Source organism: Mirounga angustirostris, unplaced genomic scaffold (assembly GCF_029215605.1).
Source record: "Mirounga angustirostris isolate CCGP_5_RB_7025 unplaced genomic scaffold, mMirAng1.0.hap1 SCAF_8, whole genome shotgun sequence".
Lineage (NCBI taxonomy): Eukaryota > Metazoa > Chordata > Mammalia > Carnivora > Phocidae > Mirounga > Mirounga angustirostris.
In genome coordinates, this window is record NW_026991716.1 from 10,656,282 (window position 1) to 10,679,809 (window position 23,528).

At 39.6% G+C, this 23,528-nt stretch overlaps 1 protein-coding gene across 6 annotated transcripts in view; it reads left to right on the plus strand.

The window, feature by feature from the left end:
• Positions 1-23,528, plus strand: part of NUP153 (nucleoporin 153) — a 77,371-nt gene that overhangs the window by 45,686 nt on the left and 8,157 nt on the right. For 5 of the 6 annotated variants that reach the window (XM_045866322.3, XM_064597134.1, XM_064597135.1 and 2 more), the window contains exons 12-18: positions 3,518-3,655; positions 4,419-4,517; positions 5,518-5,608; positions 11,230-11,355; positions 13,705-14,322; positions 17,068-17,262; positions 20,343-21,227. In XM_045866322.3, coding sequence (XP_045722278.1) covers positions 3,518-3,655; positions 4,419-4,517; positions 5,518-5,608; positions 11,230-11,355; positions 13,705-14,322; positions 17,068-17,262; positions 20,343-21,227 — 2,152 coding nt within the window. Of the gene's footprint in view, positions 1-3,517; positions 3,656-4,418; positions 4,518-5,517; positions 5,609-11,229; positions 11,356-13,704; positions 14,323-17,067; positions 17,263-20,342; positions 21,228-22,394; positions 23,512-23,528 lie in introns of those variants that run through there. The other variant, XM_064597136.1, reaches the window with a different exon arrangement.

Below are 23,528 nucleotides of genomic sequence, written 5' to 3' on the forward strand. Positions count from 1 at the left end.
TTTAAAAAAATATTTATTTATTTATTTATTTATTTATTTATTTATTTATTTAATCAATCAATCTCTGCACTCAGCGTGGAGCTTGAACTCATAACCCCAAGATCGAGAGTTGCATGCTTTTTCGACTGAGCCAGCCAGGCCCCCCCCATATGTGTTTAACTTGAAACTGCCAAACTATTTTCCAAAATGAATATAGTATTTTACACTCATCAACAGTGTATGAGCATTTCTTTCACTCTTCATCCTTAATAGTTGTCATCTTTTTAATTTTATCCATTCTGCTTTGTATATGGTGCTATTTCATTGTAATTTTAATTTGCATTTCCCTGATAACAATAATGTTGTGTTCTTGATTATGTGCTTATGGGCTGTGTGCTTATTACCTCCTTTTTGAGGTATCCTTCAAGTCTTTCACCCTTTTAAAAATTGGGTTTTCAAAAATAAATAAAAATTGGGTTTTCTTACTGAGTTGTAGGAGTTCTTTATAAATTTTGGATCCAAGTACTTTGTCAGGTACATGTCTTATAAGTATTTTCTCCCGGGGCGCCTGGGTGGCTCAGTTGGTTGGGCGACTGCCTTCGGCTCAGGTCATAATCCCAGGGTCCTGGGATCGAGTCCCGCATCGGGCTCCCTGCTCGGCGGGGAGCCTGCTTCTCCCTCTGACCCTCCTCCCTCTCATGTTCTCTCTCTCTTGCTCTCTCATTCTCTCTCAAATAAATAAATAAATCTTTAAAAAAAAAAAAGTATTTTCTCCCAGTCTGGCTTGCATACTCATTTTTTTAACAGCATCTTTTGAGCAGCAGATGTTCTATATGAAGTCTGAATTTACCTTTTTTTTTTTTTTTAATATTTTATTTATTTATTTAACAGCCAGATAGAGCCAGAGAGCACACGCAGAAGGAATGGCAGAGGGAGAGGGAGAAGCTGGCTCCCCACTGAGCAGGGAGCCAGATACGGGGCTCAGTTCCAGGACCCTGGGATCATGAACTGAGCCAGAGGCAGATGCTTAACCATCTGAGCCACCCAGGCACCCTTGAATTTATCTTTTTTAAAAAATTATTTTATTTTTTAAAGATTTTATTTTTAAGTAACCTCTACCTCCAGTGTGGGGCTTGAACTTACAACCCCAAGATCAAGAGTCCCATGCTCTCCCCACTGAGCCAACCAGGCGCCCCATTTATTTTCAGTTATTTTTACTGTCTTTCTGTCCTAAGAAACCTTTGTCTATCCCCAGGCCGCAAAGTAATTCTACGTTTTCTTCTAGAAGATTTATAGTAGTGTTTTATGTATCTTTCTGATTTCCTTTTTGATTTCTTATATGATCCTTGGATTATTTAGAACTGTGTTTAGTTGTGATATTAATGTTTTGAAATGTATTGAGACTTGTTTTGTAGCCCAGCATATGGTCTGCCTGATGAATTTTGAAGGCTGTATTTTACGGTTTTTGGGTATAGTGTTATATAAGGTGTCAGATGACTGATAGTATTTCTTAGATCTTCTTTGTCTTTGCTGAATGTTTTTTTCAGGGTGTGGGGTGTGTCTGTTTAGTCTATTAAGTTGTTGAGAGATAGGAGTTAAAATTGTCCACTTTCGTTTGGTGAACTTATCTTTTCCCCTATGTCAGTTTTTGCTTTACATATTTTAAAGCCCTCATTAAAGCATATGCCTTTCACATCATGGTTCCTCAGTTGCCTCTTTTAATATTACTAAATGTTCTTCTTTTAAAAAAGTCTCTGGAAGTATTCTTTGTTTTAAATCTATATCTGGTATTACTATAGCCCACCACTCTGTTAGTAGAATAAACCTTTTTAGGCGTACGAATTGCAGGTTATATCTTTTCCCATCCATTGGCTTTTAACCTATATCTTTTTAAGTGAGTTTCTTGTAGATTATATATGGGTGAATCTTGCCTTTTATCTATTTTTTGCTTTTTAATTGGAATATTTATAATTAATGTAATTATTTATATAGTTGGATTAGGTCTCCATTTTCCTCTTGTTTTCTGGTTTTCCCATTTGTTTTTTGTTTCTTTTGTTCCTTTTGAAAGCTGTCTTCTTTTGGTTAATTGAATATTTGTTAGAACTACGTTTTAATTACTTTGGTCTTTATCTCTACTTCTTCATGTTACTTAGTGGTTCCTCTTGGGATTATGGTATGTGTCCTTAAGTTTCACATTCTACTTTGTGTTCATATTGTACCACTTCCTGTAAAATTGAAGAATCTTGAAACTTTATAGTTTGATTTACCTCCCCTCTTCCTTGGTATTTTAGATTATACTTGTCATTTGTATTAAAATTAGATAGGCTATAAACCCACAGCATATAATTTTCGCTTTCTAAGTTGTATGTATTTTTAAGAAATTAAGAGGAATGAAAGTTTTTTGTGTTTGCTCATATATTGCTCATTTCTTCCAGAAACTTGAGTTCCATTTGGTATCATATCCCTTCACCCTGAAGAACTTGTAGAGCAGGTTTTATGGCAACAAATAGTCTTAGTTTTCTTTTATCTGAAAGCATCTTTATTTTTCCTTTGGGGAGAGGGCTTGACTTTACAGAGGTGTTTTTGATGTCCCATGAACGACATCCATTTGAAATACTCAGTTTTAGCTGGCGGGGAACTTACCTGGCACTCTCTCCCACTCATGGTGGGCGGCATCTGGAGCTCTTCAGTCTGTTGGCTGCTTATTTCCCTTACACGGGAGCAGCTTACATGTCTGCTAGAAATTTGGACAGTTTACGTGCAGATTTATATGCTCCTCATTCCTGCATTTCCCCCTCATTTCTAGCTGCTGTGGTCACTTAGTCCGTCCTCTGATTCCTCCGTGAGCAGATTTGCTGTTTTCTCTCAGAATTTCAACTAGCAGGGGCACCAATTCACAGAGTACAGGAAACTCACTCAGTGCCCCTCTCTTCTTCCAAGCGTTTTTTATCTCTATAGTTCCTGCTTACTTCTGGTTGCTCTCCAGTGTTTTCAGATGGTTGTTTCTTTCTCTTCTGTTCAGAGTTTATAATTGTTATCTGTCAGGTCATTGGTCAGATAACAAACTATTCCATTAGTAGAAGTGGAACTCTCTTTGTTTGCCCTTAACCTGGGTTGAGACTTGGGGTGGTCTTTGCTATATTGGAATAAAAAAACCAAGGCGTTTCACCAAACTCACCAGTACTGGTATTTATTAAATGCTTGTTCTATATGCTGAGCCCATATATAACTTTGTGTTTTATATTAATACTACAACTATGGTGTGCTTTTTTTTTTTCTTTTTCTCATTTTCAGCCATTAAGAAACTGGTACTGAGGGCAGTTAGGTTCACAAAGCCACCGAGTCTGGTGACAAAGCTGGGTTTCAGATCTTTTCAATTCTTTTGATTCAAGAGCCCACACTGTTAACACAGTATGGTGTTACTTTTGCCCTATCCTTAGTTTACCTGTAACTGTAGCAGTTCTTCCTGAAAATAAGTAGGGATAGAACAGTGACATGAAAGATGATATCTATCATTATGAAACATGTTGTGTTTTAGGAAATGGAAGTACCAGTATTGCCGAAAATCTCTCTACCCATCACCAGTTCTTCACTGCCTACCTTCAATTTTAGTTCCTCTGTGATCACAACGTCCTCTCCATCACCCGTTAGTCCTTCGCAATCATTAACAAACAAGGTACAGAACCATTGTACAAATAGAGGTGATTTTTGTTCTTTATTTAAAAAAATCTAATACTCTGTTGAAAGCAGTGATAAGTTCCCACTATGGGAATTAATAACTCAGAATAAGAAGAGAAAAAATGGAAACGGTGTTTTCCTTTTTTTAAATGTACATTATAAAGGGATACATTATAATGGAGTGCTCTTTAATTCTGATTCAGTGCCTTAGAGACTGATGATTGTAAGTTTGTTTCCAAACATTGTTTCTGATTAAGATGCTTTTTTTTTTGTGAGAATGGGGTTATTGTTTTTATATCTCAGGTAGAATTAACTGCTCTTGTTTTATGCTTTCACCCTGGCTTTTACTTTTTCTGAATGTATTCTTATAGATGATATGTTTCTCCTTTAGACAGATACTCACCTCTGAGATAGAGTGTACTCCTCTCCCAAGGAGAAGCCAGATTTTATGGCAGTTTACAGTTTATTTTTCAGAAGTTTACAATTTAGCAATTGATCTTTATTTTTATTTATTTTTTAAAGATTTTATTTTTAAGTAATCTCTATGCCCAACGTGGGCCTGGACTTAGAACCCCAAGATCAAGTGTCACATGCTCAACTGACTGAGCCAGCCAGGCGCCCCTTAACAAGTGATTTTTAAATCTAAAAGGAAATTGTGTTTGGCTTCTTTGAAATGATTAATTTGCTTAAATTAAGGTCTGTTTTATTGTCAATTTCTTTCTCTAAAAAGTTTTTAATATTGTAATAATTTGGAAAACCAGGTACAAATGACCTCTCCAAACAGCACTGGCAGCCCCATGTTCCGATTTTCATCTCCGATTGTAAAATCTACTGAGGCAGATGTACTACCTCCATCATCTGTAAGTAGCAAGCAAGGAATGTTTCAGATTCATTTTTTATCAAAACCAAGATGTCATTGGTGGTAAGAAATAGCATTGTTTTTCTTTCAACTTAAAAAAATTTCAGTGTACAGAAAACTTGAATGAGTGAACACCTGTTTATTTTCCACTACCTATATATACATATAAGCATATATATTTTCTCATGACCATTTGAAAGTTAAGATACAAATCTCTTGATACCCTTACATCCATATGTCCCCTAAGAAAAAGGACATTCCTCTGCATACCTGCAGTACAGTTACCATATCCATGAAATTTAACATGATATAATAATAATGTAGGCCATATTCAGATTTCCCCATTGCCCTAGACTGTCCTTTAATTACTATTTTGTTTCTCTTGGGCCTACATCCAGTTAAGATCAAGACCTAATCAACTAAATGGCATTGCATTTGGTTAACATGTTTCTTGAATTGCCTTTAATCTGGAGAAGTTTTGGGTTTTTATGCCTCAGAAAATGTATTTGTTTCTTTATAGTTAAATATTTTGGGGAGAATAAGGTTAATGTTAAAGTTATCCCATGCATCTTTGGCATGTATATCAATTTTACATGTTGCCTTCTCTTTTTCACTGTGCTCTTGTTTTCTGTCACAGATGGATATTCCAGATAATTTTGTAATTTCCCTCCTGCATGCCTGAAACCTGCCCATTGTCCATAAAGTCCCATACTTTTTATTAGAAAGTGGTATTTAGAAATCCAGAAATGAGCTTTAGGAGCACGTAATTATTTTATGTACTGCTTTGAATGAAAAAATGCCTGAGAAATGTAAAATGCTGTTTGATAGGACATACCATTCATTCTAAGAAGCATCAATTTTAGAGATTATAAAATATGAAAACCTGGAATACATGAAATTCAGTGTATTTTTTTTTTTTTTTACTTGGAATAGGAAAAAGCTATTTGATACTCATTTAAAACTAAATAGACTCTTAAAGGATACATTTTTTTTCTTTACAGATTGGATTTACATTCAGTGTGCCTGTTGCAAAAACAGCAGAACTTTCTGGCTGTAGTAGTATTTCAGAACCAATTACAAGTAGTAGTTCAGGTAAGTGAAAATTTCTCACAAGTTTTCACATAAAAATAGTTGCATTACATTAGATTAGTATTTCACATTCTTTAATCTATAGCAATTCTTGTAAATGCTCTTATTTGAATGAAATTAGCTCTAAAAAGCAAATAGGAGCTAATATCAATCCTTGACAGTATTTTTAGTCTGTGTTCTCAGAAATACTTAGCTCACTAAATGGAAGTGTTACAATTTGATTATGACAGGGATAGTCATGGCAGCACATATATCCGTCGTCTTTGTTTAATTAAAATAAGGTGACAGTTTATTATAAATGAAATCTCATAAGAAATTGAAGGGTTGTCTACATTGTTATTGAGGTGAAGTTATAATTGCAGTGCACTCCATCTCTAGGTTTAGTGTTCAGTTCACAAACATTTTTATGTGTAAGGGCCTCTGCCGATAGTAGTACATAATTTCTGAACTCAAGGAATGGGTGTAATTGAGGGAAAGAAATGAGTCATCAGATAATGAAATCCTAGCATTTTGTTCTGATAGTGGTGGTTTTCTTTCAAGTGTTTGCTGTTTAGGAAGTGGAGAATCATCTGGGCTAAGTTACTCAGGTCAAGAATTTTTGAGCAAGGGCATTTTACTCAAAAGATAAACAGCAAATGCAAGGGTATAAGAATTAGAGAAAAAAGCATGATATTCTTTGAAATCTGTAGGTAATTTGTCATGAAGTTAAAAAGTAGCTTTAAGGGGCGCCTGGGTGGCTCAGTCGTTAAGCGTCTGCCTTCGGCTCAGGTCATGATCCCAGGGTTCTGGGATCGAGCCCCGCATCGGGCTCTCTGCTCTGCGGGAAGCCTGCTTCTCCCTCTCCCACTCCCCTTGCTTGTGTTCCCTCTCTCGCTGTGTCTCTCTCTGTCAAATAAATAAATAAAATCTTTAAAAAAAAAAACAACAAAAAAAAGTAGCTTTAAATTCTAAAAATTCTTGAATGTTGCACTAAAGAATTGGATTTTAATCTGAATGTAGTAGGAAGATATTGAGTGATTTTAAATGGGGTGACCTGGGTATCATGGATTGACAGCAATGTCCATTGAGGTAGGGGGGTGTGGGTGGGAGTGGGGTTTTATAGGCTGAGATATCAGTTAAGTTCTTTTGCCCTATCCAGAAGTGTTTGACTATCTCAGTTTGTTTTTTTTTTTTTTTTTATCAGTGTTGGAATTAAAAAACAAACCACAACCCCCCCCACCAAAAAAAAAAAAAGCTAGAACCTCCCTCAAGGGATAGAGTAAAAAATAACAACAAAAACCAAAGAGTTAGGACATAGAAGCTAAATGTTCTAGCTTTGGTTGAGCCAGAAGATAAGAATATAGACTATGAGAGTGGCACAAAATAAGAATTTGGTATGTTTGTAGTCCTGTTTTTTATTGATTAAAACAGCCTTATGTAAGAGAAAGAAGTAACAAGCACGTTTCAGGTGTACTTTTTATCACAAGATTTTTTTCTTTAATGTTACTATGAATTCATAGAGGAATAAACTTCTGCCAATTACCATTTTCATGCCTGGTTATGAAGAAAGGCATGAAAATCCTTCCCAGTTTTTATTAATGCATTACTAATGGTAACTGGATGAGCAGTAATTTGTTAAAAGAACTTTTGTGTTCATCACATCTGTGGATATTATCCAGATTTTTAAGGCATTTTTTAGGAGTGGCATACATAGAATTGTGAGAATGATTCTCACCACTTCTATCGTTAAGAAGTTGATTGAAAATGTGTAAGTGGTGATTAATTACTTGGTGGCAGGAGCTAATTTTTCCATTATCTTCTTTTTCCATCAATTTGAGTACACTGCAGGGTATTTTTAAAATTTACCTTAAGTTACTAAAAGCATGTCAGTTTTGATTTTTTTTTTTTTTTAAGATTTTTATTTATTTGATAGAGAGAGACACAGCAAGAGAGGGAACACAAGCAAGGGGGAGTGGGAGAGGGAGAAGCAGGCTTCCCGCTGAGCAGGGAGCCCGATGCGGGGCTTGATCCCAGGATCCTGGGATCATGACCTGAGCCGAAGGCAGACGCTTAACGACTGAGCCACCCAGGCACCCCTCAGTTTTGATTCTAAAGGAGGATAGACCATGACAGAGTGCTACAAGTATGTTTTATTTTGCTTTTTTTTTTTTTTTTTTAAGATTTTATTTATTTGAGAGAGAGAGAGAGCGGCAGAGAGCACAAGTAGGGAGGAGAGAGAGAAGCAGGTTCCCCTCTGAGCAGGGAGCCCGATGCGTGGCTCAACCCAGGACCCTGGGATCAGGACCTGAGCCAAAGGCAGACGCTTCACCGACTGAGCCACCCAGGTGTCCCACATGTTTTGTTTTGACACAGTTATTATAAGAGGTGGGCACAGTGTTTTGTTTCTTGTATATTTTTGTTACCGAGATGAAACTGATGGAAGGCAAAACGAATCATTTCAAAGGGAACAAACTAAGTGGTGGTTAGTGCTCACTGTGCTGTATAGCCACCGCAGTCTGTTTAGTTCCAGAACAGTTCTGTCCCCCTTCCTGCAGAGGAGACGAGTACCTGCTAAACAGTCCTTCCGCATTTCTCCTCCCCCAGGTCCTGGCAACCACCAGTCACTGTTTTGTTTCTGTGCATGTACCTATTCTGGAATCATACAATGTGACTTTTTGTATCTAGCTTCTTTTACTTACTGTTTTCACGGTTCCTGCATGTTACAGTATGTATCAGTACTTCGCTCCCTTTTTTTTCTTTCTTTATTTTTTAAAAATTTACTATTTGTTTCTTATTTTAAGTAGGCTCCATGCCCAGCACAGGGCTCTTAAACTCATGATCTTGAGTTTAAGAGTCCCGTGCTCTACCGACTGAGCCAGCTAGGTGCCTCAGTACTTCACTCTTTTTATGGCTGAATGATATTCCATTGTATGGATATGCAGTCGTTTTTCTGTTCATCCATTGACGGACATTTGGGCTGTTTGCAGCTTTTTGCTGTTGTGCATAGTGCTGGTATGAATATTCATGTACATGTATTTGTTCGAATACTAGTTTCAGTGCTCTGGGATATATATCTAGAAATGGTCAAATGGTAGTTCTGTGTGTAATTTTTTGAGGAACCACAAAGCTGTTTTTCTCAGCCTCTGACTCCTTTCACACTCCCACTAGCAGTGTATGAGGATTCTAATTTCTCCACATTCTCACCATGCTTATTTTTCATTTTTTGTTTATAGCCATCCTAGTGGGTATGAAGTGATCCTTCCGTTGTGGTTTTGATTCGCATTTCTCTAATGACTAATGGTGTCAAGCATATTTTCATGTGCTTCTTGGTCCTTTATCTTCTTGGGAGAAATGTCTATTCAAGTCCTTTGCCCATTTTTAAGTTGGTTTATCTTTCTGTTGCTGAGATGTAAGCATTTTTATATAGTCTGGATACTAGATCCTTATCAGATATATGATTCGCAAATAATGTCTCCCATTCATTAGAGTGTCTTTGCTTTTTTGATAATGTCCTTAGATTCACAAAGGTTTTTAATGTGGTAGTGTTCAATTTTTTTCTTTGCTTATGCTTTTGATGTCATATCTAAGAATTCATTGCCAAATCCATGGTCATGAAAATGTACCTCCTTGGTTTTCTAAGAGTTTTATGGTTTTAGTTCTCACGTTTTACTTTTTAAAAAAAATTTTTTAAAGATTTTATTTATTTATTTGACAGAGACACAGCAAGAGAGGGAACACAGCAGGGGGAGTGGGAGAGGGAGAAGCAGGCTTCCCACCGAGCAGGGAGCCCGATGTGGGACTCGATCCCAGGATCCTGGGATCATGACCTGAGCCGAAGGCAGACGCTTAACGACTGAGCCACCCAGACGCCCCAGTTCTCACATTTTAGATCGTTGATCCATTTTGGGTTAATTTTTGTTTATGACATGAGGTGTGGGGTAGATAGGAGTTTTTGAAACTACTTGACCCACTCCTTTTAAATTGGCAAACACTCCAGAAAAACCTGGTTATTTATATTTTATTATGGAAAATTTCAAACATTTTCAGAAGTAGTAGACTGAATTCCCATGTACTCTTTACCCAGCTTCAGTGCTTAGCATTTTATATTATTTTTTTTTTTTTAAAGATTTTATTTACTTATTTGACAGAGAGAGACATAGCGAGAGAGGGAACACAAGCAGGGGCAGTGGGAGAGGGAGAAGCAGGCTTCCCGCGGAGCAGGGAGCCCGAGGTGGGGCTCAATCCCAGGACCCTGGGATCATGACCTGAGCTGAAGGCAGACACTTAACCACTGAGCCACCCAGGTGCCCCAGTGCTTAGCATTTTATGACCAATTTTATTTCCTTTTCTTTCATTCCGCCTTCCTCTCCCATGCACAGAAACACACCTATTAGGTTGTATTGAATTTACTTCATCTGTAAAAACCTTCTCGTTTAGAAATGGAACCACACAGCTATTATCATACTGAAAATACAGATTTCTTATTTTAAGTATAAGGATATGTTTATCTTGGAAAGTTTAGGAAACCTAAAAAGAAGAAGCAATAAATAAAAGTCAGTCATCACTAGCAGCCACCATTACTCTTTTGATGTATTATTCAAAACCTTCTGGACTTTCTATTTCTAAAGTCTTTTTTTTTTTTTTTTAAGATTTTATTTATTTATTTGACAGAAACACAGCGAGAGAGGGAACATAAGCAGGGGGAGTGGGAGAGGGAGAAGCAGGCTCCCCGCCTAGCAGGGAGCCCAATGCTGGACTCGATCCCAGAATCCTGGGATCATGACCTGAGCCAAAGGCAGACGCTTAACGACTGAGCCATCCAGGCGCCCTATTTCTAAAGTCTTTACCTGTAACTGTGCATTTAAGGATGATTTTTGTGGCTGCACAGCATGGATTCTGTGATTGATATTGTCAGTCCCTTAGTGAGCATCTATCATCCAGGTTTTCAGTATGAAAACTGAAGGATACTTTCTTTTCTTTTCTTTTTTTTTTTTTTTAAGATTTTATTTATTTATTTGAGAGAGAGAGCGAGAGCATGAGCAGAGTGAAGAGGCAGAGGGAGAAGCAGACTCCCCGCCGAGCCAGGAGCCCGATGTGGGACTGGATCCCAGGACCCTGGGATCATGACCTGAGCTGAAGGCAGCCGCTTAACCAACTGAGCCACCCAGGCATCTGAAAACTGAGGGATACTTTCAATCATAGGATGAATTTCTAGAAATGAAATAACTGGCTCAGTTGGGAATTTATTGTTAAGGTTTTTTTGATCAATATTGTAAATTGTTGTGTAATTAGAAACACATTTCATGCAGTTTGTGAGCTTCAGTTGCCATCTCCTCTCCAGTGTTTCAGTTTGATTTTCTTAATTACCAGTTAATTCATTGGGTAACAATTATAGTTTATACTTTTTGCCCTTTTGGAGGAGAAAAATGTACAGTGTACAGAATGGGGAATTGTATTTCTACTTTCTTATAATGGTTAACCCTGTACTTTTAAGTAAATTTGTTCATTATCTTTGAATTACAGTGACTTTTTCATGATATTTTAGACGTTGGTCCAAATTGGCTTTGAAAGATCTTTTAATACATTTAACTCCATCCAGTGCTTTTTCTTGGCATAATGTCTTTTACAATTAAAAAAAATTGCAGCTCAAGATATCAGTGCAGTGAATAGTACAAGCTGTAAGAAGAAGCCAGATGAAGATTGTGAAGGCCCTTTTAGACCTGCAAAAACCCTGAAAGAAGGAAGTGTCCTAGATGTTCTCAAAAGCCCCGGTAAGATAACAGCTGCCTTTAAAAATGCTCTAAAATCTTAATTACAAATTCGTGGTCCTATTTTAATATTGTCTGTGGTATACTTTAGGTTTTTAAAAAATTATGGCTAGTTTGATAGGGAATTGACTTGAAAATAGACATTGTCAGATGTAATTCTTTTGGAGTAAATATCTTAGAAACTCTCCTTCTTTGGAATTTAAGGACTGTCCTAATACGAATCTCTTAAGAGGCAAGTATAGCAGGAGAAAAAGAGGAAAGTGTAGAAGGAGAAAATGAATTGCTTTTTAGTAGAGACAGGCCAATTTGGAAAAAAAAAAAAATGTAAATAAACCTGATGATATACTTGGACATATCATTCTCTATGAGAATGTTGAACTGCTTTGTTCTCAGAAAGAACTGGGCAATGAAAGACAACATTTGCTGATTCTAACGTAGGTATATGCAAGGGACAGTGCTCGCTTGAAACAAGGTTTGAGAGCTCATAGAAATAACTTGAAGGCAGTGACTAGAAGTACACAAATAGTAGTAAGTTTTCAGTTTGAAAATCAGAGGACAGCTACAACTGCGATTGTGAGGTCTGCTATAGGAATGTAAAAGTGTTGATAAGGTGATATGGTTGCTCAGAGAGAATTTAGATTTATTGAGCAGATAGACATGTTCATGTCTAATTGAGTAAGAATTTCCAGATAAGGTTGGCTTCTACAACAAGATTTAGGAGGATTAGGTTTCTTTGGTCTGGCTTTCTCATTTTAGAGATGAGTATACTGCCTCCAGGAGTCCCAGTAACTTAGACGATTTGACACACTTGGGGCAGAGCTCCAGAGCGCCTGGGCTAGAATTAACTGAGTCGTAGAGAGGCATCGTATTCCTACAGTCGATCTTCATTTAAGTTATACTCTGCATTCATGATGCCGAGGCCTCCTCCCGTTCAGTTTTCTTTAAATAGCAAGAATTTGGAGGAGTCCTATGTTCTTTTGAGGAAAATTAGGAAAACCTGCGAAAGGGAAAACCTGCGAAAGGGGAAGGAAAAGAAATCTGTAACGCCTTAAGATGGTTACTGTTAAAATTGCACCAAACTTAGTGACTTAAATTAATCATTAAAAAGATAGTACATTTTAGACCAGTGGGAGTAACTGAAGTATGTGGGTTTTGCCTTTTTGCTAAAACTAGCTCGAGGTTGGATTAATTGTAGCCCTAGAAAATCTCTAAATACAGTCTTCTGTATCTTCTTACCCTCCAATTTTATTTTCCTTTTGTGTTAAAAGCTGGAAAAACAGGTCACTGAGTTTGTTCGTATATGTAAAACAAAGGTTAATTGGTCCAAAGTAAAGGATTGGAAGGTCATTCCCATGAGTAAAGTTGGAGTGAATCAGTTGAATTCAGTGACAGCAGTTTTGGTAGTACAGAGACTTTTTTCAACTCCTGTTACTCCATGATTTTGTGTGAATACCTTAATTGTCTTAAGTACACCTTTAGTGGTTACAAAAAAGGTATATTTACAATGTGAAAGGTTCTGTGATTATATTGGAGAACTACTTGAGGCAATTTGTTTGAATTAGGGTTTGGTAACGTTCCATGGCATCTTTGAGTAGCATGAGCTCATCCTCCACTAGGGTAGACTGGGTCTTCCTTTCTGTATTTCTAGGCCTTACCAGATGGTTTGGTTCATCTCTGTTGGAATTTTTCATCATATTTCTCATTGAACCATTACCATTTTAAAGTTCTGTATGTGCTTTGTATAATTAAAACCAGTCCTTACAACTTCACTATACTTTGGGAGGGATAGCTGTCCAATATGCATACCTCTGCAGCTCTGCTGATTTTTACTGAAAGTAGAGGATACCACAATAGTGGATTATAACTGGACAAAATTGAAAGATTATAGATGTTGAAGACGTTTGGCTTAGCCAAGGGAACACCTGAAAGCAAAAATAGTTCACGGAGGAAGGCTATGAATATACTGTACGTTGGGGTTGCGGCAAGGCAGAGTGTGGCAAACGCTGATGACGGTGTAGGTCGGTAAATTACTACCAGTTAAAGCCTCAAATTAGATAGTGGTTGAATTACAGTAAGTAGAAACTCCTAGAGGAAGAAAGTAATGTACTATAAACAAAACCTCTTTTGTAGAATTTTAACTAGGACCAAAGTGTCACTTATTAATTATGTGATTAATAAATATTGCTTAGCTAAAAAAACCCAAAACTCTAAGTAGTCCACATTGGATTTTAGTAACTGCATAAATGTGTGTAAGTATGTGTTCTCCTAGTAATAGCATATCAGTTCATGTTTTGATTAGAAAGCTTTCCTTACGTTTTTTTTGCTTACACTCTCCTCTTTCCCTCATTATAGGTTTCACGTCACCAAAGGCAGATTCTCTTGCTGCTCAGCCTACTACCACAAGCCCAGTTGTTTATACAAGACCAGCAATAAGTAGCTTTTCTTCTAGTGGCATCGGGTTTGGGGAAAGTTTAAAAGCCAGACCATCGTGGCAGTGCGATACTTGTCTACTCCAGAACAAAGTTACAGACAGCAAGTGCATAGCCTGTCAAGCAACAAAACTTCCGCCAAAAGAGACTGCTAAACAAACTGGAATTGGAGTACCAAGTAAAAGTGACAAATCAACTCTTCCCGCGTCAGGGACAGGTTTCGGAGACAAATTTAAACCAGCAGTAGGCACTTGGGATTGTGATACCTGCTTAGTGCAGAATAAACCCGAGGCGATAAAATGCGTGGCTTGTGAAACGCCGAAGCCTGGGACTGGTGTTAAGCGAGTCCTTACGTTGCCTGCGGCTTCAGAGAGCGCTGTGACTGTGGCTGCTTCATCTGCCACCTGCACTGTGACCACGGCCGCCTTAGGGTTTGCAGATCAGTTTAAAAGGCCCGTGGGATCTTGGGAGTGTCCAGTGTGCTGTGTTTTTAATAATGGAGAAGACAGTAAATGTGTGTCCTGTGTGTCTGAGAAACCAGGTACGTGTATGGCTCTTTGGGAAAATTTTGTTCATTATTTTAGTAGGACATTTAAAGTTATTTTCTACTAAGAACCACCTCAATGTAATGTGGCAGGATGAGCATTTCCTCATACATCTTAATTTTTCTAAGCCGTGTTGAGGTAAAATGACTTGCGTGGGACTGGATCTCCATGTTATCTGAGGCGGTGCATTAAACAGCCCAATATATACTTGTACCTCTTTCTTTACGTACATTTTTATCAGAAACTTCTTGCTCTTCACGATCGTTTTCAAAGATGACTAATACAGATGCTGAAAGATCTTAGAAGGGACAGTCTTTCTCAAACTGTTCTCCAGAACGAAATACCACCTCGTCTCTTTTCCTCTTAGAAATGAGGATGGCACATGGTCATTTCCAGAAAAGGTTTCACTAAGGGGTAGACAATACTGCTTTATGAAAAGGCTGTGGCCGAATATTAATGGTGATACCTATGTGCTCTCTGCCGGAGATACTGCCATGATAGTAAATTACTGAATCATTAATGGAAAAATTCTAACGTGGCAGTGAGAAAAATGGAGTCAGGTTTGAGTTTTTCCTGTTTCTCTGTTCAAATTTGAAAAAGTTACTGAGATTCACAACTGGAAATGACTCTTTGCTGTTTTTGTAATAATATTATAGAACTATTTGGTATAGATATATGGTAACATGGGTGCTAAATAAAACCTTTTATGAATACCCTGGGAATTATACTTCCTCTTTTATTGCATTATTCATGGATATGTAGTTTTAGGTCTGCAACGGAAAGTTCTTGATTTGTTAGCGTATACTCTATGTCTGAACACAAGGGGTGAGCCATATTCCTAGTTCTTACTGGACATCTCCACAAGAATAAGATTTCAGAATCTTCATTCTGAAATAACTTTTCTTTTTCCATCTGGCATTCCTCCTCCACCCACCCACCCACCCCCAAAAAAGGCAAGTTTTTGATCGTACAAGAAACTAGAATTAATTCTGAGTTGATTAGGAGAAGAAAAGTTAGGAAGTAAATTGTTAGCCACACATAAAGGAAGCTCATACGTTTATTAAAGAAATCCGACTTCATCCTGTCAATGATGAACCATCATTTTAAGCAGAGGAGTGATACAGTACAATTTGTATGTTTGACAAATTGCTTCGTGGCTTTTTGGAGGGTAGATTTGAAGACAGCAAAAGTTGAAGGGAGACCAGAGGACACATGAGGAAATTGTATCCGTAGTGCTGTGGGCAAAGGTAATGGCTACGGATACTAATGGAGTCAAATCAGGATGTTGAATAATGTACAGTTGACGCCCTGTGGATTTGAAGCTGGAAAGTTGACACATACATGCAAGGCCTTTGGATATCCTATAATGGGCGCTCTGGGCTGGAAATACAAATTTGGGCATCAGTAGGCTATAGTTTTCAAATAAGGCATGGGAGGAGAGGTGATGTAAAGTGAGGGAGTCGTGGGAATAGAGGAGATGGCCTAAAACTGAGCTCTGGTAACTTCAGGGAGTGGCAGGAATGAAACTTTGGAACAATTAATCTTGTAAAGGAGGACCCAGAGAGGAAAACCCAAAACTGTGTGGCACTGGTTGTTTCTTAGAAGAATGGACTTCGGGGAACAAGAGCGGAGGTCTCAGGAAGAAGACTTAATCCAGCAAGAGCCGAGGGCCGCTTGACACAGTGTAGCAGTAGGAGGCTCAGAAAAAGGGAACGACACCGCTAGGAGAACATGTGAGGGAGGAGGAGGCATGCAGCCACGCTGGCCGGCTGGGGAGGAAAGCGCAGAGGAAGCAGTTTTGTTGGTGGTGAGACTTGTGAGGACAGTGGACCGAAGATGGAGCCTCGGGGAGCAGTTTTCTTGGCAAGATGGAGGAGAACCTAACGGTAGAACAGACACCAGGTGGCTGGGAGAGGCGACAGGTGGACAACAGGTGGGGATGCCAGAATGAATGGCTCCCCTCGTCACACACTTACTTCGTGACGGCTTCGTGGAGCTGTCCTTCCCGTGCCCCCTCTGCTCCCCACAAACTTGGCAGATTTAAATGGCACCTCTGTGAATCCGTTCTTCTCCTGCCCCACAGTCAGCTCTTCGTTCTCTTCTCATTTATCACTTTCCATCTTGGTGATGGTGCTACTATGCATTTATGTTTTACTTTCCCCTTTTTAGACCGTTAGCACTTCTAGAAGTTAAGCAGCATTTCATTCATCTTTATGTCCTTAGAACCATGGTATATTATGGTACTTAATAAATGTCTGTTAACCACTGCCATGAACTTTTGTGCAAAAATGATCATTTCAAAGGCAGAGCTGGGCTTTGAAATCTTGAAATTAACGTGGTCTGTGGCTATGTATTTTATGTGTTAGGATATTGCCTACAATTTATATCTTGGATTTTAAAATGCTGTCCTGTTTGAAGAGATTTGATAAAGATTCTTAAGAACATTTTAGTCTTTTAGTCTCTGATTTCTGAGCATGTGTTTTTTTTTTTTAAACCATGATTATTCAAACTTCGGGTTAAGAGAGAGCTCATCACTAGGCAAGGTGAGTGTGAGCTGCTTGTTTGTAAGATTAAAAGAAATCTGAGCTGTCTATACTGTTTTTAACAGTGTAAAGTTGATATTTCTGGCACTTTATCTGTCTTAATAGGAAACACTAATTGAACGTTTAGACTTAGTGATGCCTTAAGATATTGACATAATGTGAATTAGAATTTGTATGTGTTTCCTTGCTGTTTTTTAGGAAGTTCGGTACCTGCTTCAGGTAGCAGCACTGTCCCCGCCTCTCTGTCTTCTGGAAGCTGCCTGGGGTTAGACAAGTTCAAGAAACCCGAGGGCAGCTGGGACTGTGACGTGTGCCTGGTACAGAATAAAGCAGATGCTACCAAATGTGTGGCGTGCAAAAGCGCAAAGCCAGGCACAGAATCTGAGTTTAAAGGTAAGGCATTGGGGCAGTGCCTCCTCGTACTGCCATTTTAAAGTGAAATATTCGCAAACAGCTTCAGTTTTTAAATTGTTTGTTCTCTATTGAAAATTCACGTAAAATGAGATCTCGTTCTGGACACTGTTAGCTCACATCTGAGTTACTGTAAAGATGGGTGATTTCCTGGTCAGCAGCGAGGTGTTTTTTTTTTTTTTTTTTTTTCTTCACCTGGCAAGAGACTATTCTATCTTGTGTTGAGTCTGAGAGAGTTGCAGATAACTTGTTTCTAACTGTTAACAAACGTTTGGCATCTAGATGAATTTCCTGACTCTTAATCTGACTGGGAATTTATGCCCTGAGAACCTTATTGTAAGTAAGCTAGATTTGGGCTTTGCTTTCCCAGAGAATGTCCCAGAAAAAGAACTCTCTTAATAATTTTGTTTCGTAAATACAAAGGAAGAATCTCTAAAAACAATTTTTGCTAAACTGTCGCTGGAGGCCAGATTTTTCAAGTCTTCATAGCCCTTTATGACTTAGTATTTCATACGAGGTACATTTCAGTCAAAAGGTTGATCAAGCTGGGAAAGAGCAGAAATTTTAGATCTGAAGGAACAGTCAGGGAGAGGTAAGAAAGATTTTAATCGGTGAGGGAGGAGGTCTCAAAGGTGAGACCGTGAGGGCACTAAAGAAAGAATGCCGAGCTTTATCAGCTTGTAACCATGTCTTAGACTAGTGGCTTTGAGACTCTTTTGACTGGAAACCAATCAATAAACTTTTGCATTGTGACCTATCACATGCACAGGGTATTTGTCTTTATGATTGAACAAAAAGTATCACAAACCAATACTTTAGTATGTTTAAGTTACCCTATTTCTGTTCTTTTTCATTTTAGAAGAAAAATGCTGGTTGCAACCAACTAAATTAATTACATGGCTAAAGGGACACAACTGGTTTGAAAAACATTGCATTTGAGGTGCCTGGGTGGCTCAGTCGGTTGAGTGACGCTTGGTTTTGCTCAGGGTGGTGAGATCTAGCCCCATGTTGGGCTCCGCACTCAACATGGAGTTTGAGATTCTCCCTCCCTCCATCTCTCTCTCTCTCTCTCTCTGCCCCTCCAGGTGCTCGTGCTTGGTCTCTCTCTCAAATAGATAAAATAAATAAATTAAATAAATAAATAAAACCCCAAACACTGCATTTGGGTGTCTTAGATCACTACTTTCCAGTCCACTTGAGGTCGTTATGTAGCTGTTAACCTTGTGATCCTTTTTCCGTGTTCTCTCCCTATTGTGCTATAATCACCATACCTTCAAATCTGAGCCTTTGAGGCAGAGGTGATAATGAGTTAATTATTGTCTTTAGCCCCTTCAGTTTTAGCTTTCTGTCTAATATCACTTAATGTATTTACAGACCATGCAGAATACTGCTTGCTCCTGTGATTCTGATAATTTTTTAGTTACGTTTCTTAGGGAAAGAAAGGAATGGGTCATCATTAAAGGGGGGAGATTTGAAGGTAAGAGGGCTTTTAAAGCGTGGCTGTCATTTGTCTTTATACGTGGGTAAGCAGGGTAAAGGATAAATATCTCAGCACTCCAGTGATGCCTGTTCATTTCTAGTTTACTCAGCTACAGAAAAGCATTATGAAACCAAGACTTTGATCTTGTCAACATAGTATTGTTTGTCTTTTTAAGTACTGCTTCTGCTCACACAGTTCTTCTGGTACTTTGATGCTAAAGATTTTTTTTTTTAGTGTTTGATAATGAACTTTATTCACAAGATTTCAAACTCTAATTATGACAGGATTCATAGTGAAAAGTGTATCTCTTGTCCCCATTGGTTCATTTTCCATCCTTCTTCCCCCACCAGAGGGAAGAACTGTGGTTAGTTTCTTAGAACTCAGAATAGAGCTTTTTTTATGAACATGATAAGCAAATATACTCTTACCTGTATATTCTTGTTTCCCTCTATTTTATTAGAAAATGTTGTATATCCTACTGCCTTTTTGCCCCCTTGATTTTACCGTGGCTAGCTTGGACACATCTTTGTTCTTCATTTACAGCTGCCTGGGATTGCATATGGCATTTTGCTTGTCTGTGAGTTTATCTTTAAAATAAAGTTTTTTTATTTTATTTTACTTTACAGTAAAATAAAGACTTAGGGTGTGAGGGCGATCTGGCTGTGACCTATCTTCACCCCACTGGTCACCAGGGCAGATTACCCTGATCTGGCTGGCCAGGTGGGTGTCCCCTTCCTTGCTCACGGCTCCACGTATGTCCCTCCCGAAGCTGCGTGCTCTGGTCGAAGAGGACGACCTTCCCAGGCAGAGGAGGGCCCTTCTCTGGTCAGGGGTGTACGAGTAGCTGCGCTCCCCTGCCAGAACCTCCAGACAAACTCTCAAGGTCCATTCGTAGGAGAACGGAGGGTAGTCAAACTTGCAAGACTCCAGATGCATCCAAATGACTACCTGTGGCTGTCTGCTTTTCTTAAAAAAAAAAAAAAAAAAATTAAAAAAAAAGACTTAGCTGTAGAATTGCTGGGTCAAAGGATACATGTGTTTGTGATTTTTAGTAAATACTGACAGTTGCCTTCCAAAATTGTGTGCTAATTTACACATCTATGTGTCATGTATAAAGTGTCTGTTAGTCCTAGACTCCTCACCAACACTGCTTTATGAGGTTTGCTTGATCTCTGCCAGTGTCACGGACCGAAAACGGCTTGTGAGGGTAGTTGGAAGGAGTGAGGTGGAGTGCTCCTGCCGAACGTTGGGCTGCTACTTCGCGGTCACGGACGTGGCTAACGCTCTTCAAAGTAGGCTTTCCAGAGTTATTCCTTCTTAGGTTTTATTTACTTATTTGGGAGAGAGAGAGAGCACAAGCAGGGGGCGCGGCAGGGAAGAGGGAGAAGCAGGCTGATGCAGGGCTCGATCCCAGGACCCCAGGATCATGACCTGAGCTAAGAAGGTAGACGCTTCCCCGACTGAGCCACCCAGGCGCCCCTCCAGAGTTATTCCTTTGTCTCTTTGTTCTTCAGGGGTACATTTTGTTTGAGAGGATAGCATTAATTCCGTGTCTTTGTGTGGTGTCTTCTATGTTTTGAAGGCTTTGGCACATCTTCCTCGTCTTCGAACCCCGCAGCCTCATCCTTCAAGTTTGGTATCCCATCATCCACTTCGGGGCCTTCTCAGACTTTCTCAAGCACTGGAAATTTTAAGTTTGGAGATCAGGGAGGCTTCAAAGTAGGAGCGTCTTCAGATTCTGAGTCTCCAAACTCCAGGAGTGAAGGCTTTAAATTTCCTAAACCAGTAGGAGATTTTAAGTTTGGAGTTTCGTCTGAGTCTAAACCTGAAGAAGCTAAAAAAGACAGTAAGAATGAGAATGATTTTAAGTTTGGACTTCCTTCGGGTTTAAGTATTACAGCTTCGTTAGCTCCATTTCAGTTTGGGGTGTCCAATCTTGGGCAGCAAGAGAAGAAGGAGGAACTACCCAAATCTTCATCTGCCGGCTTCAGCTTTGGTACTGGTGTTATTAACCCCACACCTGCTGCTACTAACACCGCAGTGACCTCGGAGAACAAGAGCAGCTTCAGCTTTGGAACCCTAGAAACCAAGAGTGTTTCAGTGGCTCCTTTCGCATGTAAGACGTCAGAAGCCAAAAAAGAAGAAATGCCTGCCGCCAAAGGAGGGTTCACTTTTGGCAGCATAGAACCCGCCCCTCTGCCGTCTGCCTCATTGTTTGTGTTGGGAAGGACAGAAGAGAAACAGCAAGAGCCAGTCACTTCTACTTCTCTAGTGTTTGGGAAGAAAGCTGACAGTGAAGAGCCAAAGTGTCAATCAGTGTTTTCCTTTGGAAATTCAGAGCAAACCAAAGATGAGAGTTCTTCAAAGTCCACCTTTAGTTTCAGTATGGCAAAACCATCTGAGAAGGAATCGGAACAGCCAACAAAAGCCACTTTCACGTTTGGAACTCCAACCAATACTACGGCTGGTAAGTATTAAAACTTTTTTTTTCTTTTAAACAAGGCGTCTCTGATCTGTGGACAAATGCAGCAGGTCAGGGAATGGTTTACACTGAACAGAGTTGAGAGAGACCTGTAACAACTCTCTGGAAAGGACATAGGATTTTCAGTTTTCACCGCTCCAAACCCCCGTGAGGTGATGGTGTTTTCTACAGCTCTGATTGCAAGCCCACAGGGTTGCACATCTGTCCATGCTTCTCCCTTCTGTTTGAGCTCTGACAGTTGGAATTGGCATACTATTCAGGAGAACAGGCCTGCCTTCGTAGGCTCATGAAATATTTTCTAACTCAGTCTTTATGTACAGGCCTTCATTCACAAGTAGAGCTAACCAGTCATCATCAGGCATTTAAGGAGCATAGACAACAAATATAACTGGTCCCTGAAACAGAGGCAGTTATGAAAACTAATATCCTGAAGGAAAAATGAAAGCATTTAAAAAACTTAAAAATGTGGTTGGTGAAATAAAATCATTATGTGGGTTGAGGAGCAGAAAAAACATAGATTGGTGAACTGGGATTTCCCAGGGCCTGGTGCAAAAGTGCAGGGAGACGGAGTCCTGCTAGCTCACGAGTGCCATCGCAGGAGGGGCGCGTAGCAGATGAGAGCAGGATGGACGAAGTGTCAAAGTGTGACAGAAGACCATTTCCAACGTGCAGAGAAAGACCCTGGCCTTAAAAATGGAAATGGCCTACTCACTGGCAAAGACCAGTGAGATTTTAGGACACCAAAGCCAAAATCCTGAATGCTTTCAGAGAGGGAAAGCTGGTTGTCATCAGACTTTGAATTTGTGCTTGAAACAATAGAGCAGTGTCCTCAAAGTGAAAATGGTCTTAATCCTACAATTTTATATCCAGCTGAATTCAAAATAGAGATGTTTTCAGACAGGCAAGCAAATAGAACACCCACGAATACTTCAAAATAATACATTGGAAACACGAAATGAAAAATTAACCTGAAAAAAAAAAAAAAGAATGGAATTCAGTGGATGTTTTTTGGTCCGTTGTCTGGACATTCAAAACACCCTCCAAATAAGAAAATAAATACTAAATTATATACGATTTGGAAAGGAATAAAAAATAAGATTGGGTCTAATCAAATGTAATCATGGTATCACTATACTCTTTCCATTGAAACAGACACTCTTAAGCTCCCGTTAACCAACTTGAAAGTGAGCCAGCGTGCTCCACTTTCTGTAAATCAAACTAACGCCCATACCATACCGCGAGCAGCCTGTCTAGAGACCGTATTGGAACTGAGACGACATTGGGATGGTTAAAAAAAAAAAAAAAGCGTCTTCAGGAAGGTGGGTGGTTTCAGGCTCACCGTATAAAAACCAGTAGCTTTCCTCTAAATCAGCAAGAAATAGCTGGACAAATGACCTCTTTCATACCTGTTCCTGAGTGAGCGTGTTCTCCCTCCCAGCGCCCCCAGCATCATCTCGGGTTTGTGTCTAGTTGAGTGTGGTTGACACACCCATCACTAGTTTCAGGCGTGCAGTGTAGCGATCGCGTGGCTGCATGTGACCCGCTGGCCCTGCTGCCGGGGTCGCTCCCTCTGTCCCCACACGGCGCCAGGACGGCCCTGCAGACGGTCTTCCCGGGGCCGGGCCTTTTGTCCTGTGACTGATGCCTTCCAGAGCTGGAAGCCTCCGTTTCCGTTTCGAGAGGAACTTTTGTGGGGTGTGACAAGCTAAGCTCATTTTAAAATGCACCTGGAAGGGCAAATGCCCCAGCAGTTTTGCAGGGAGGGGCAGGCACACAAACAGGTTCAGTCCGCTAACGGCAGACTGAACTGCGAAGCCACGGTAATTCAACAGTCTAGGAACAGTAACTGTAGAGGGAACAGATGCACATGGATGTGGAAATTTACCATGTCCTAAGCGTGGAGTTGCACATGAGTGCGTGGAGGCTGCACTGGGCAGCCAGTGAAGCAGTCGGGGGGACTAGGACCCTGCTAACGTCGGTCGCAAACTCGAGAGGCACGCGGTCTCCCGCTATCTGAACAGTTACCCAGACGTAGCTCCAGTTTGATGTGTGGGATTGAGGGATGCTTTTTATCCTTATTAATCTGAATGCTGAAAGTTGCCTGATCTAAGATGCCATAAAAGAAAAGACGGATATATTGGCTCACATCAAAATGTGATAGAACACGTCCGTGTGCTGAATGAATGTATTTAACAAGACGTGAGGATTCTGTGTTCTCACGAATGACTAGACTGCAGCGTAGCAGAGAGTGCTGTGTGGTTGCCTGCGCTCAGAGGTCTTGTGTGT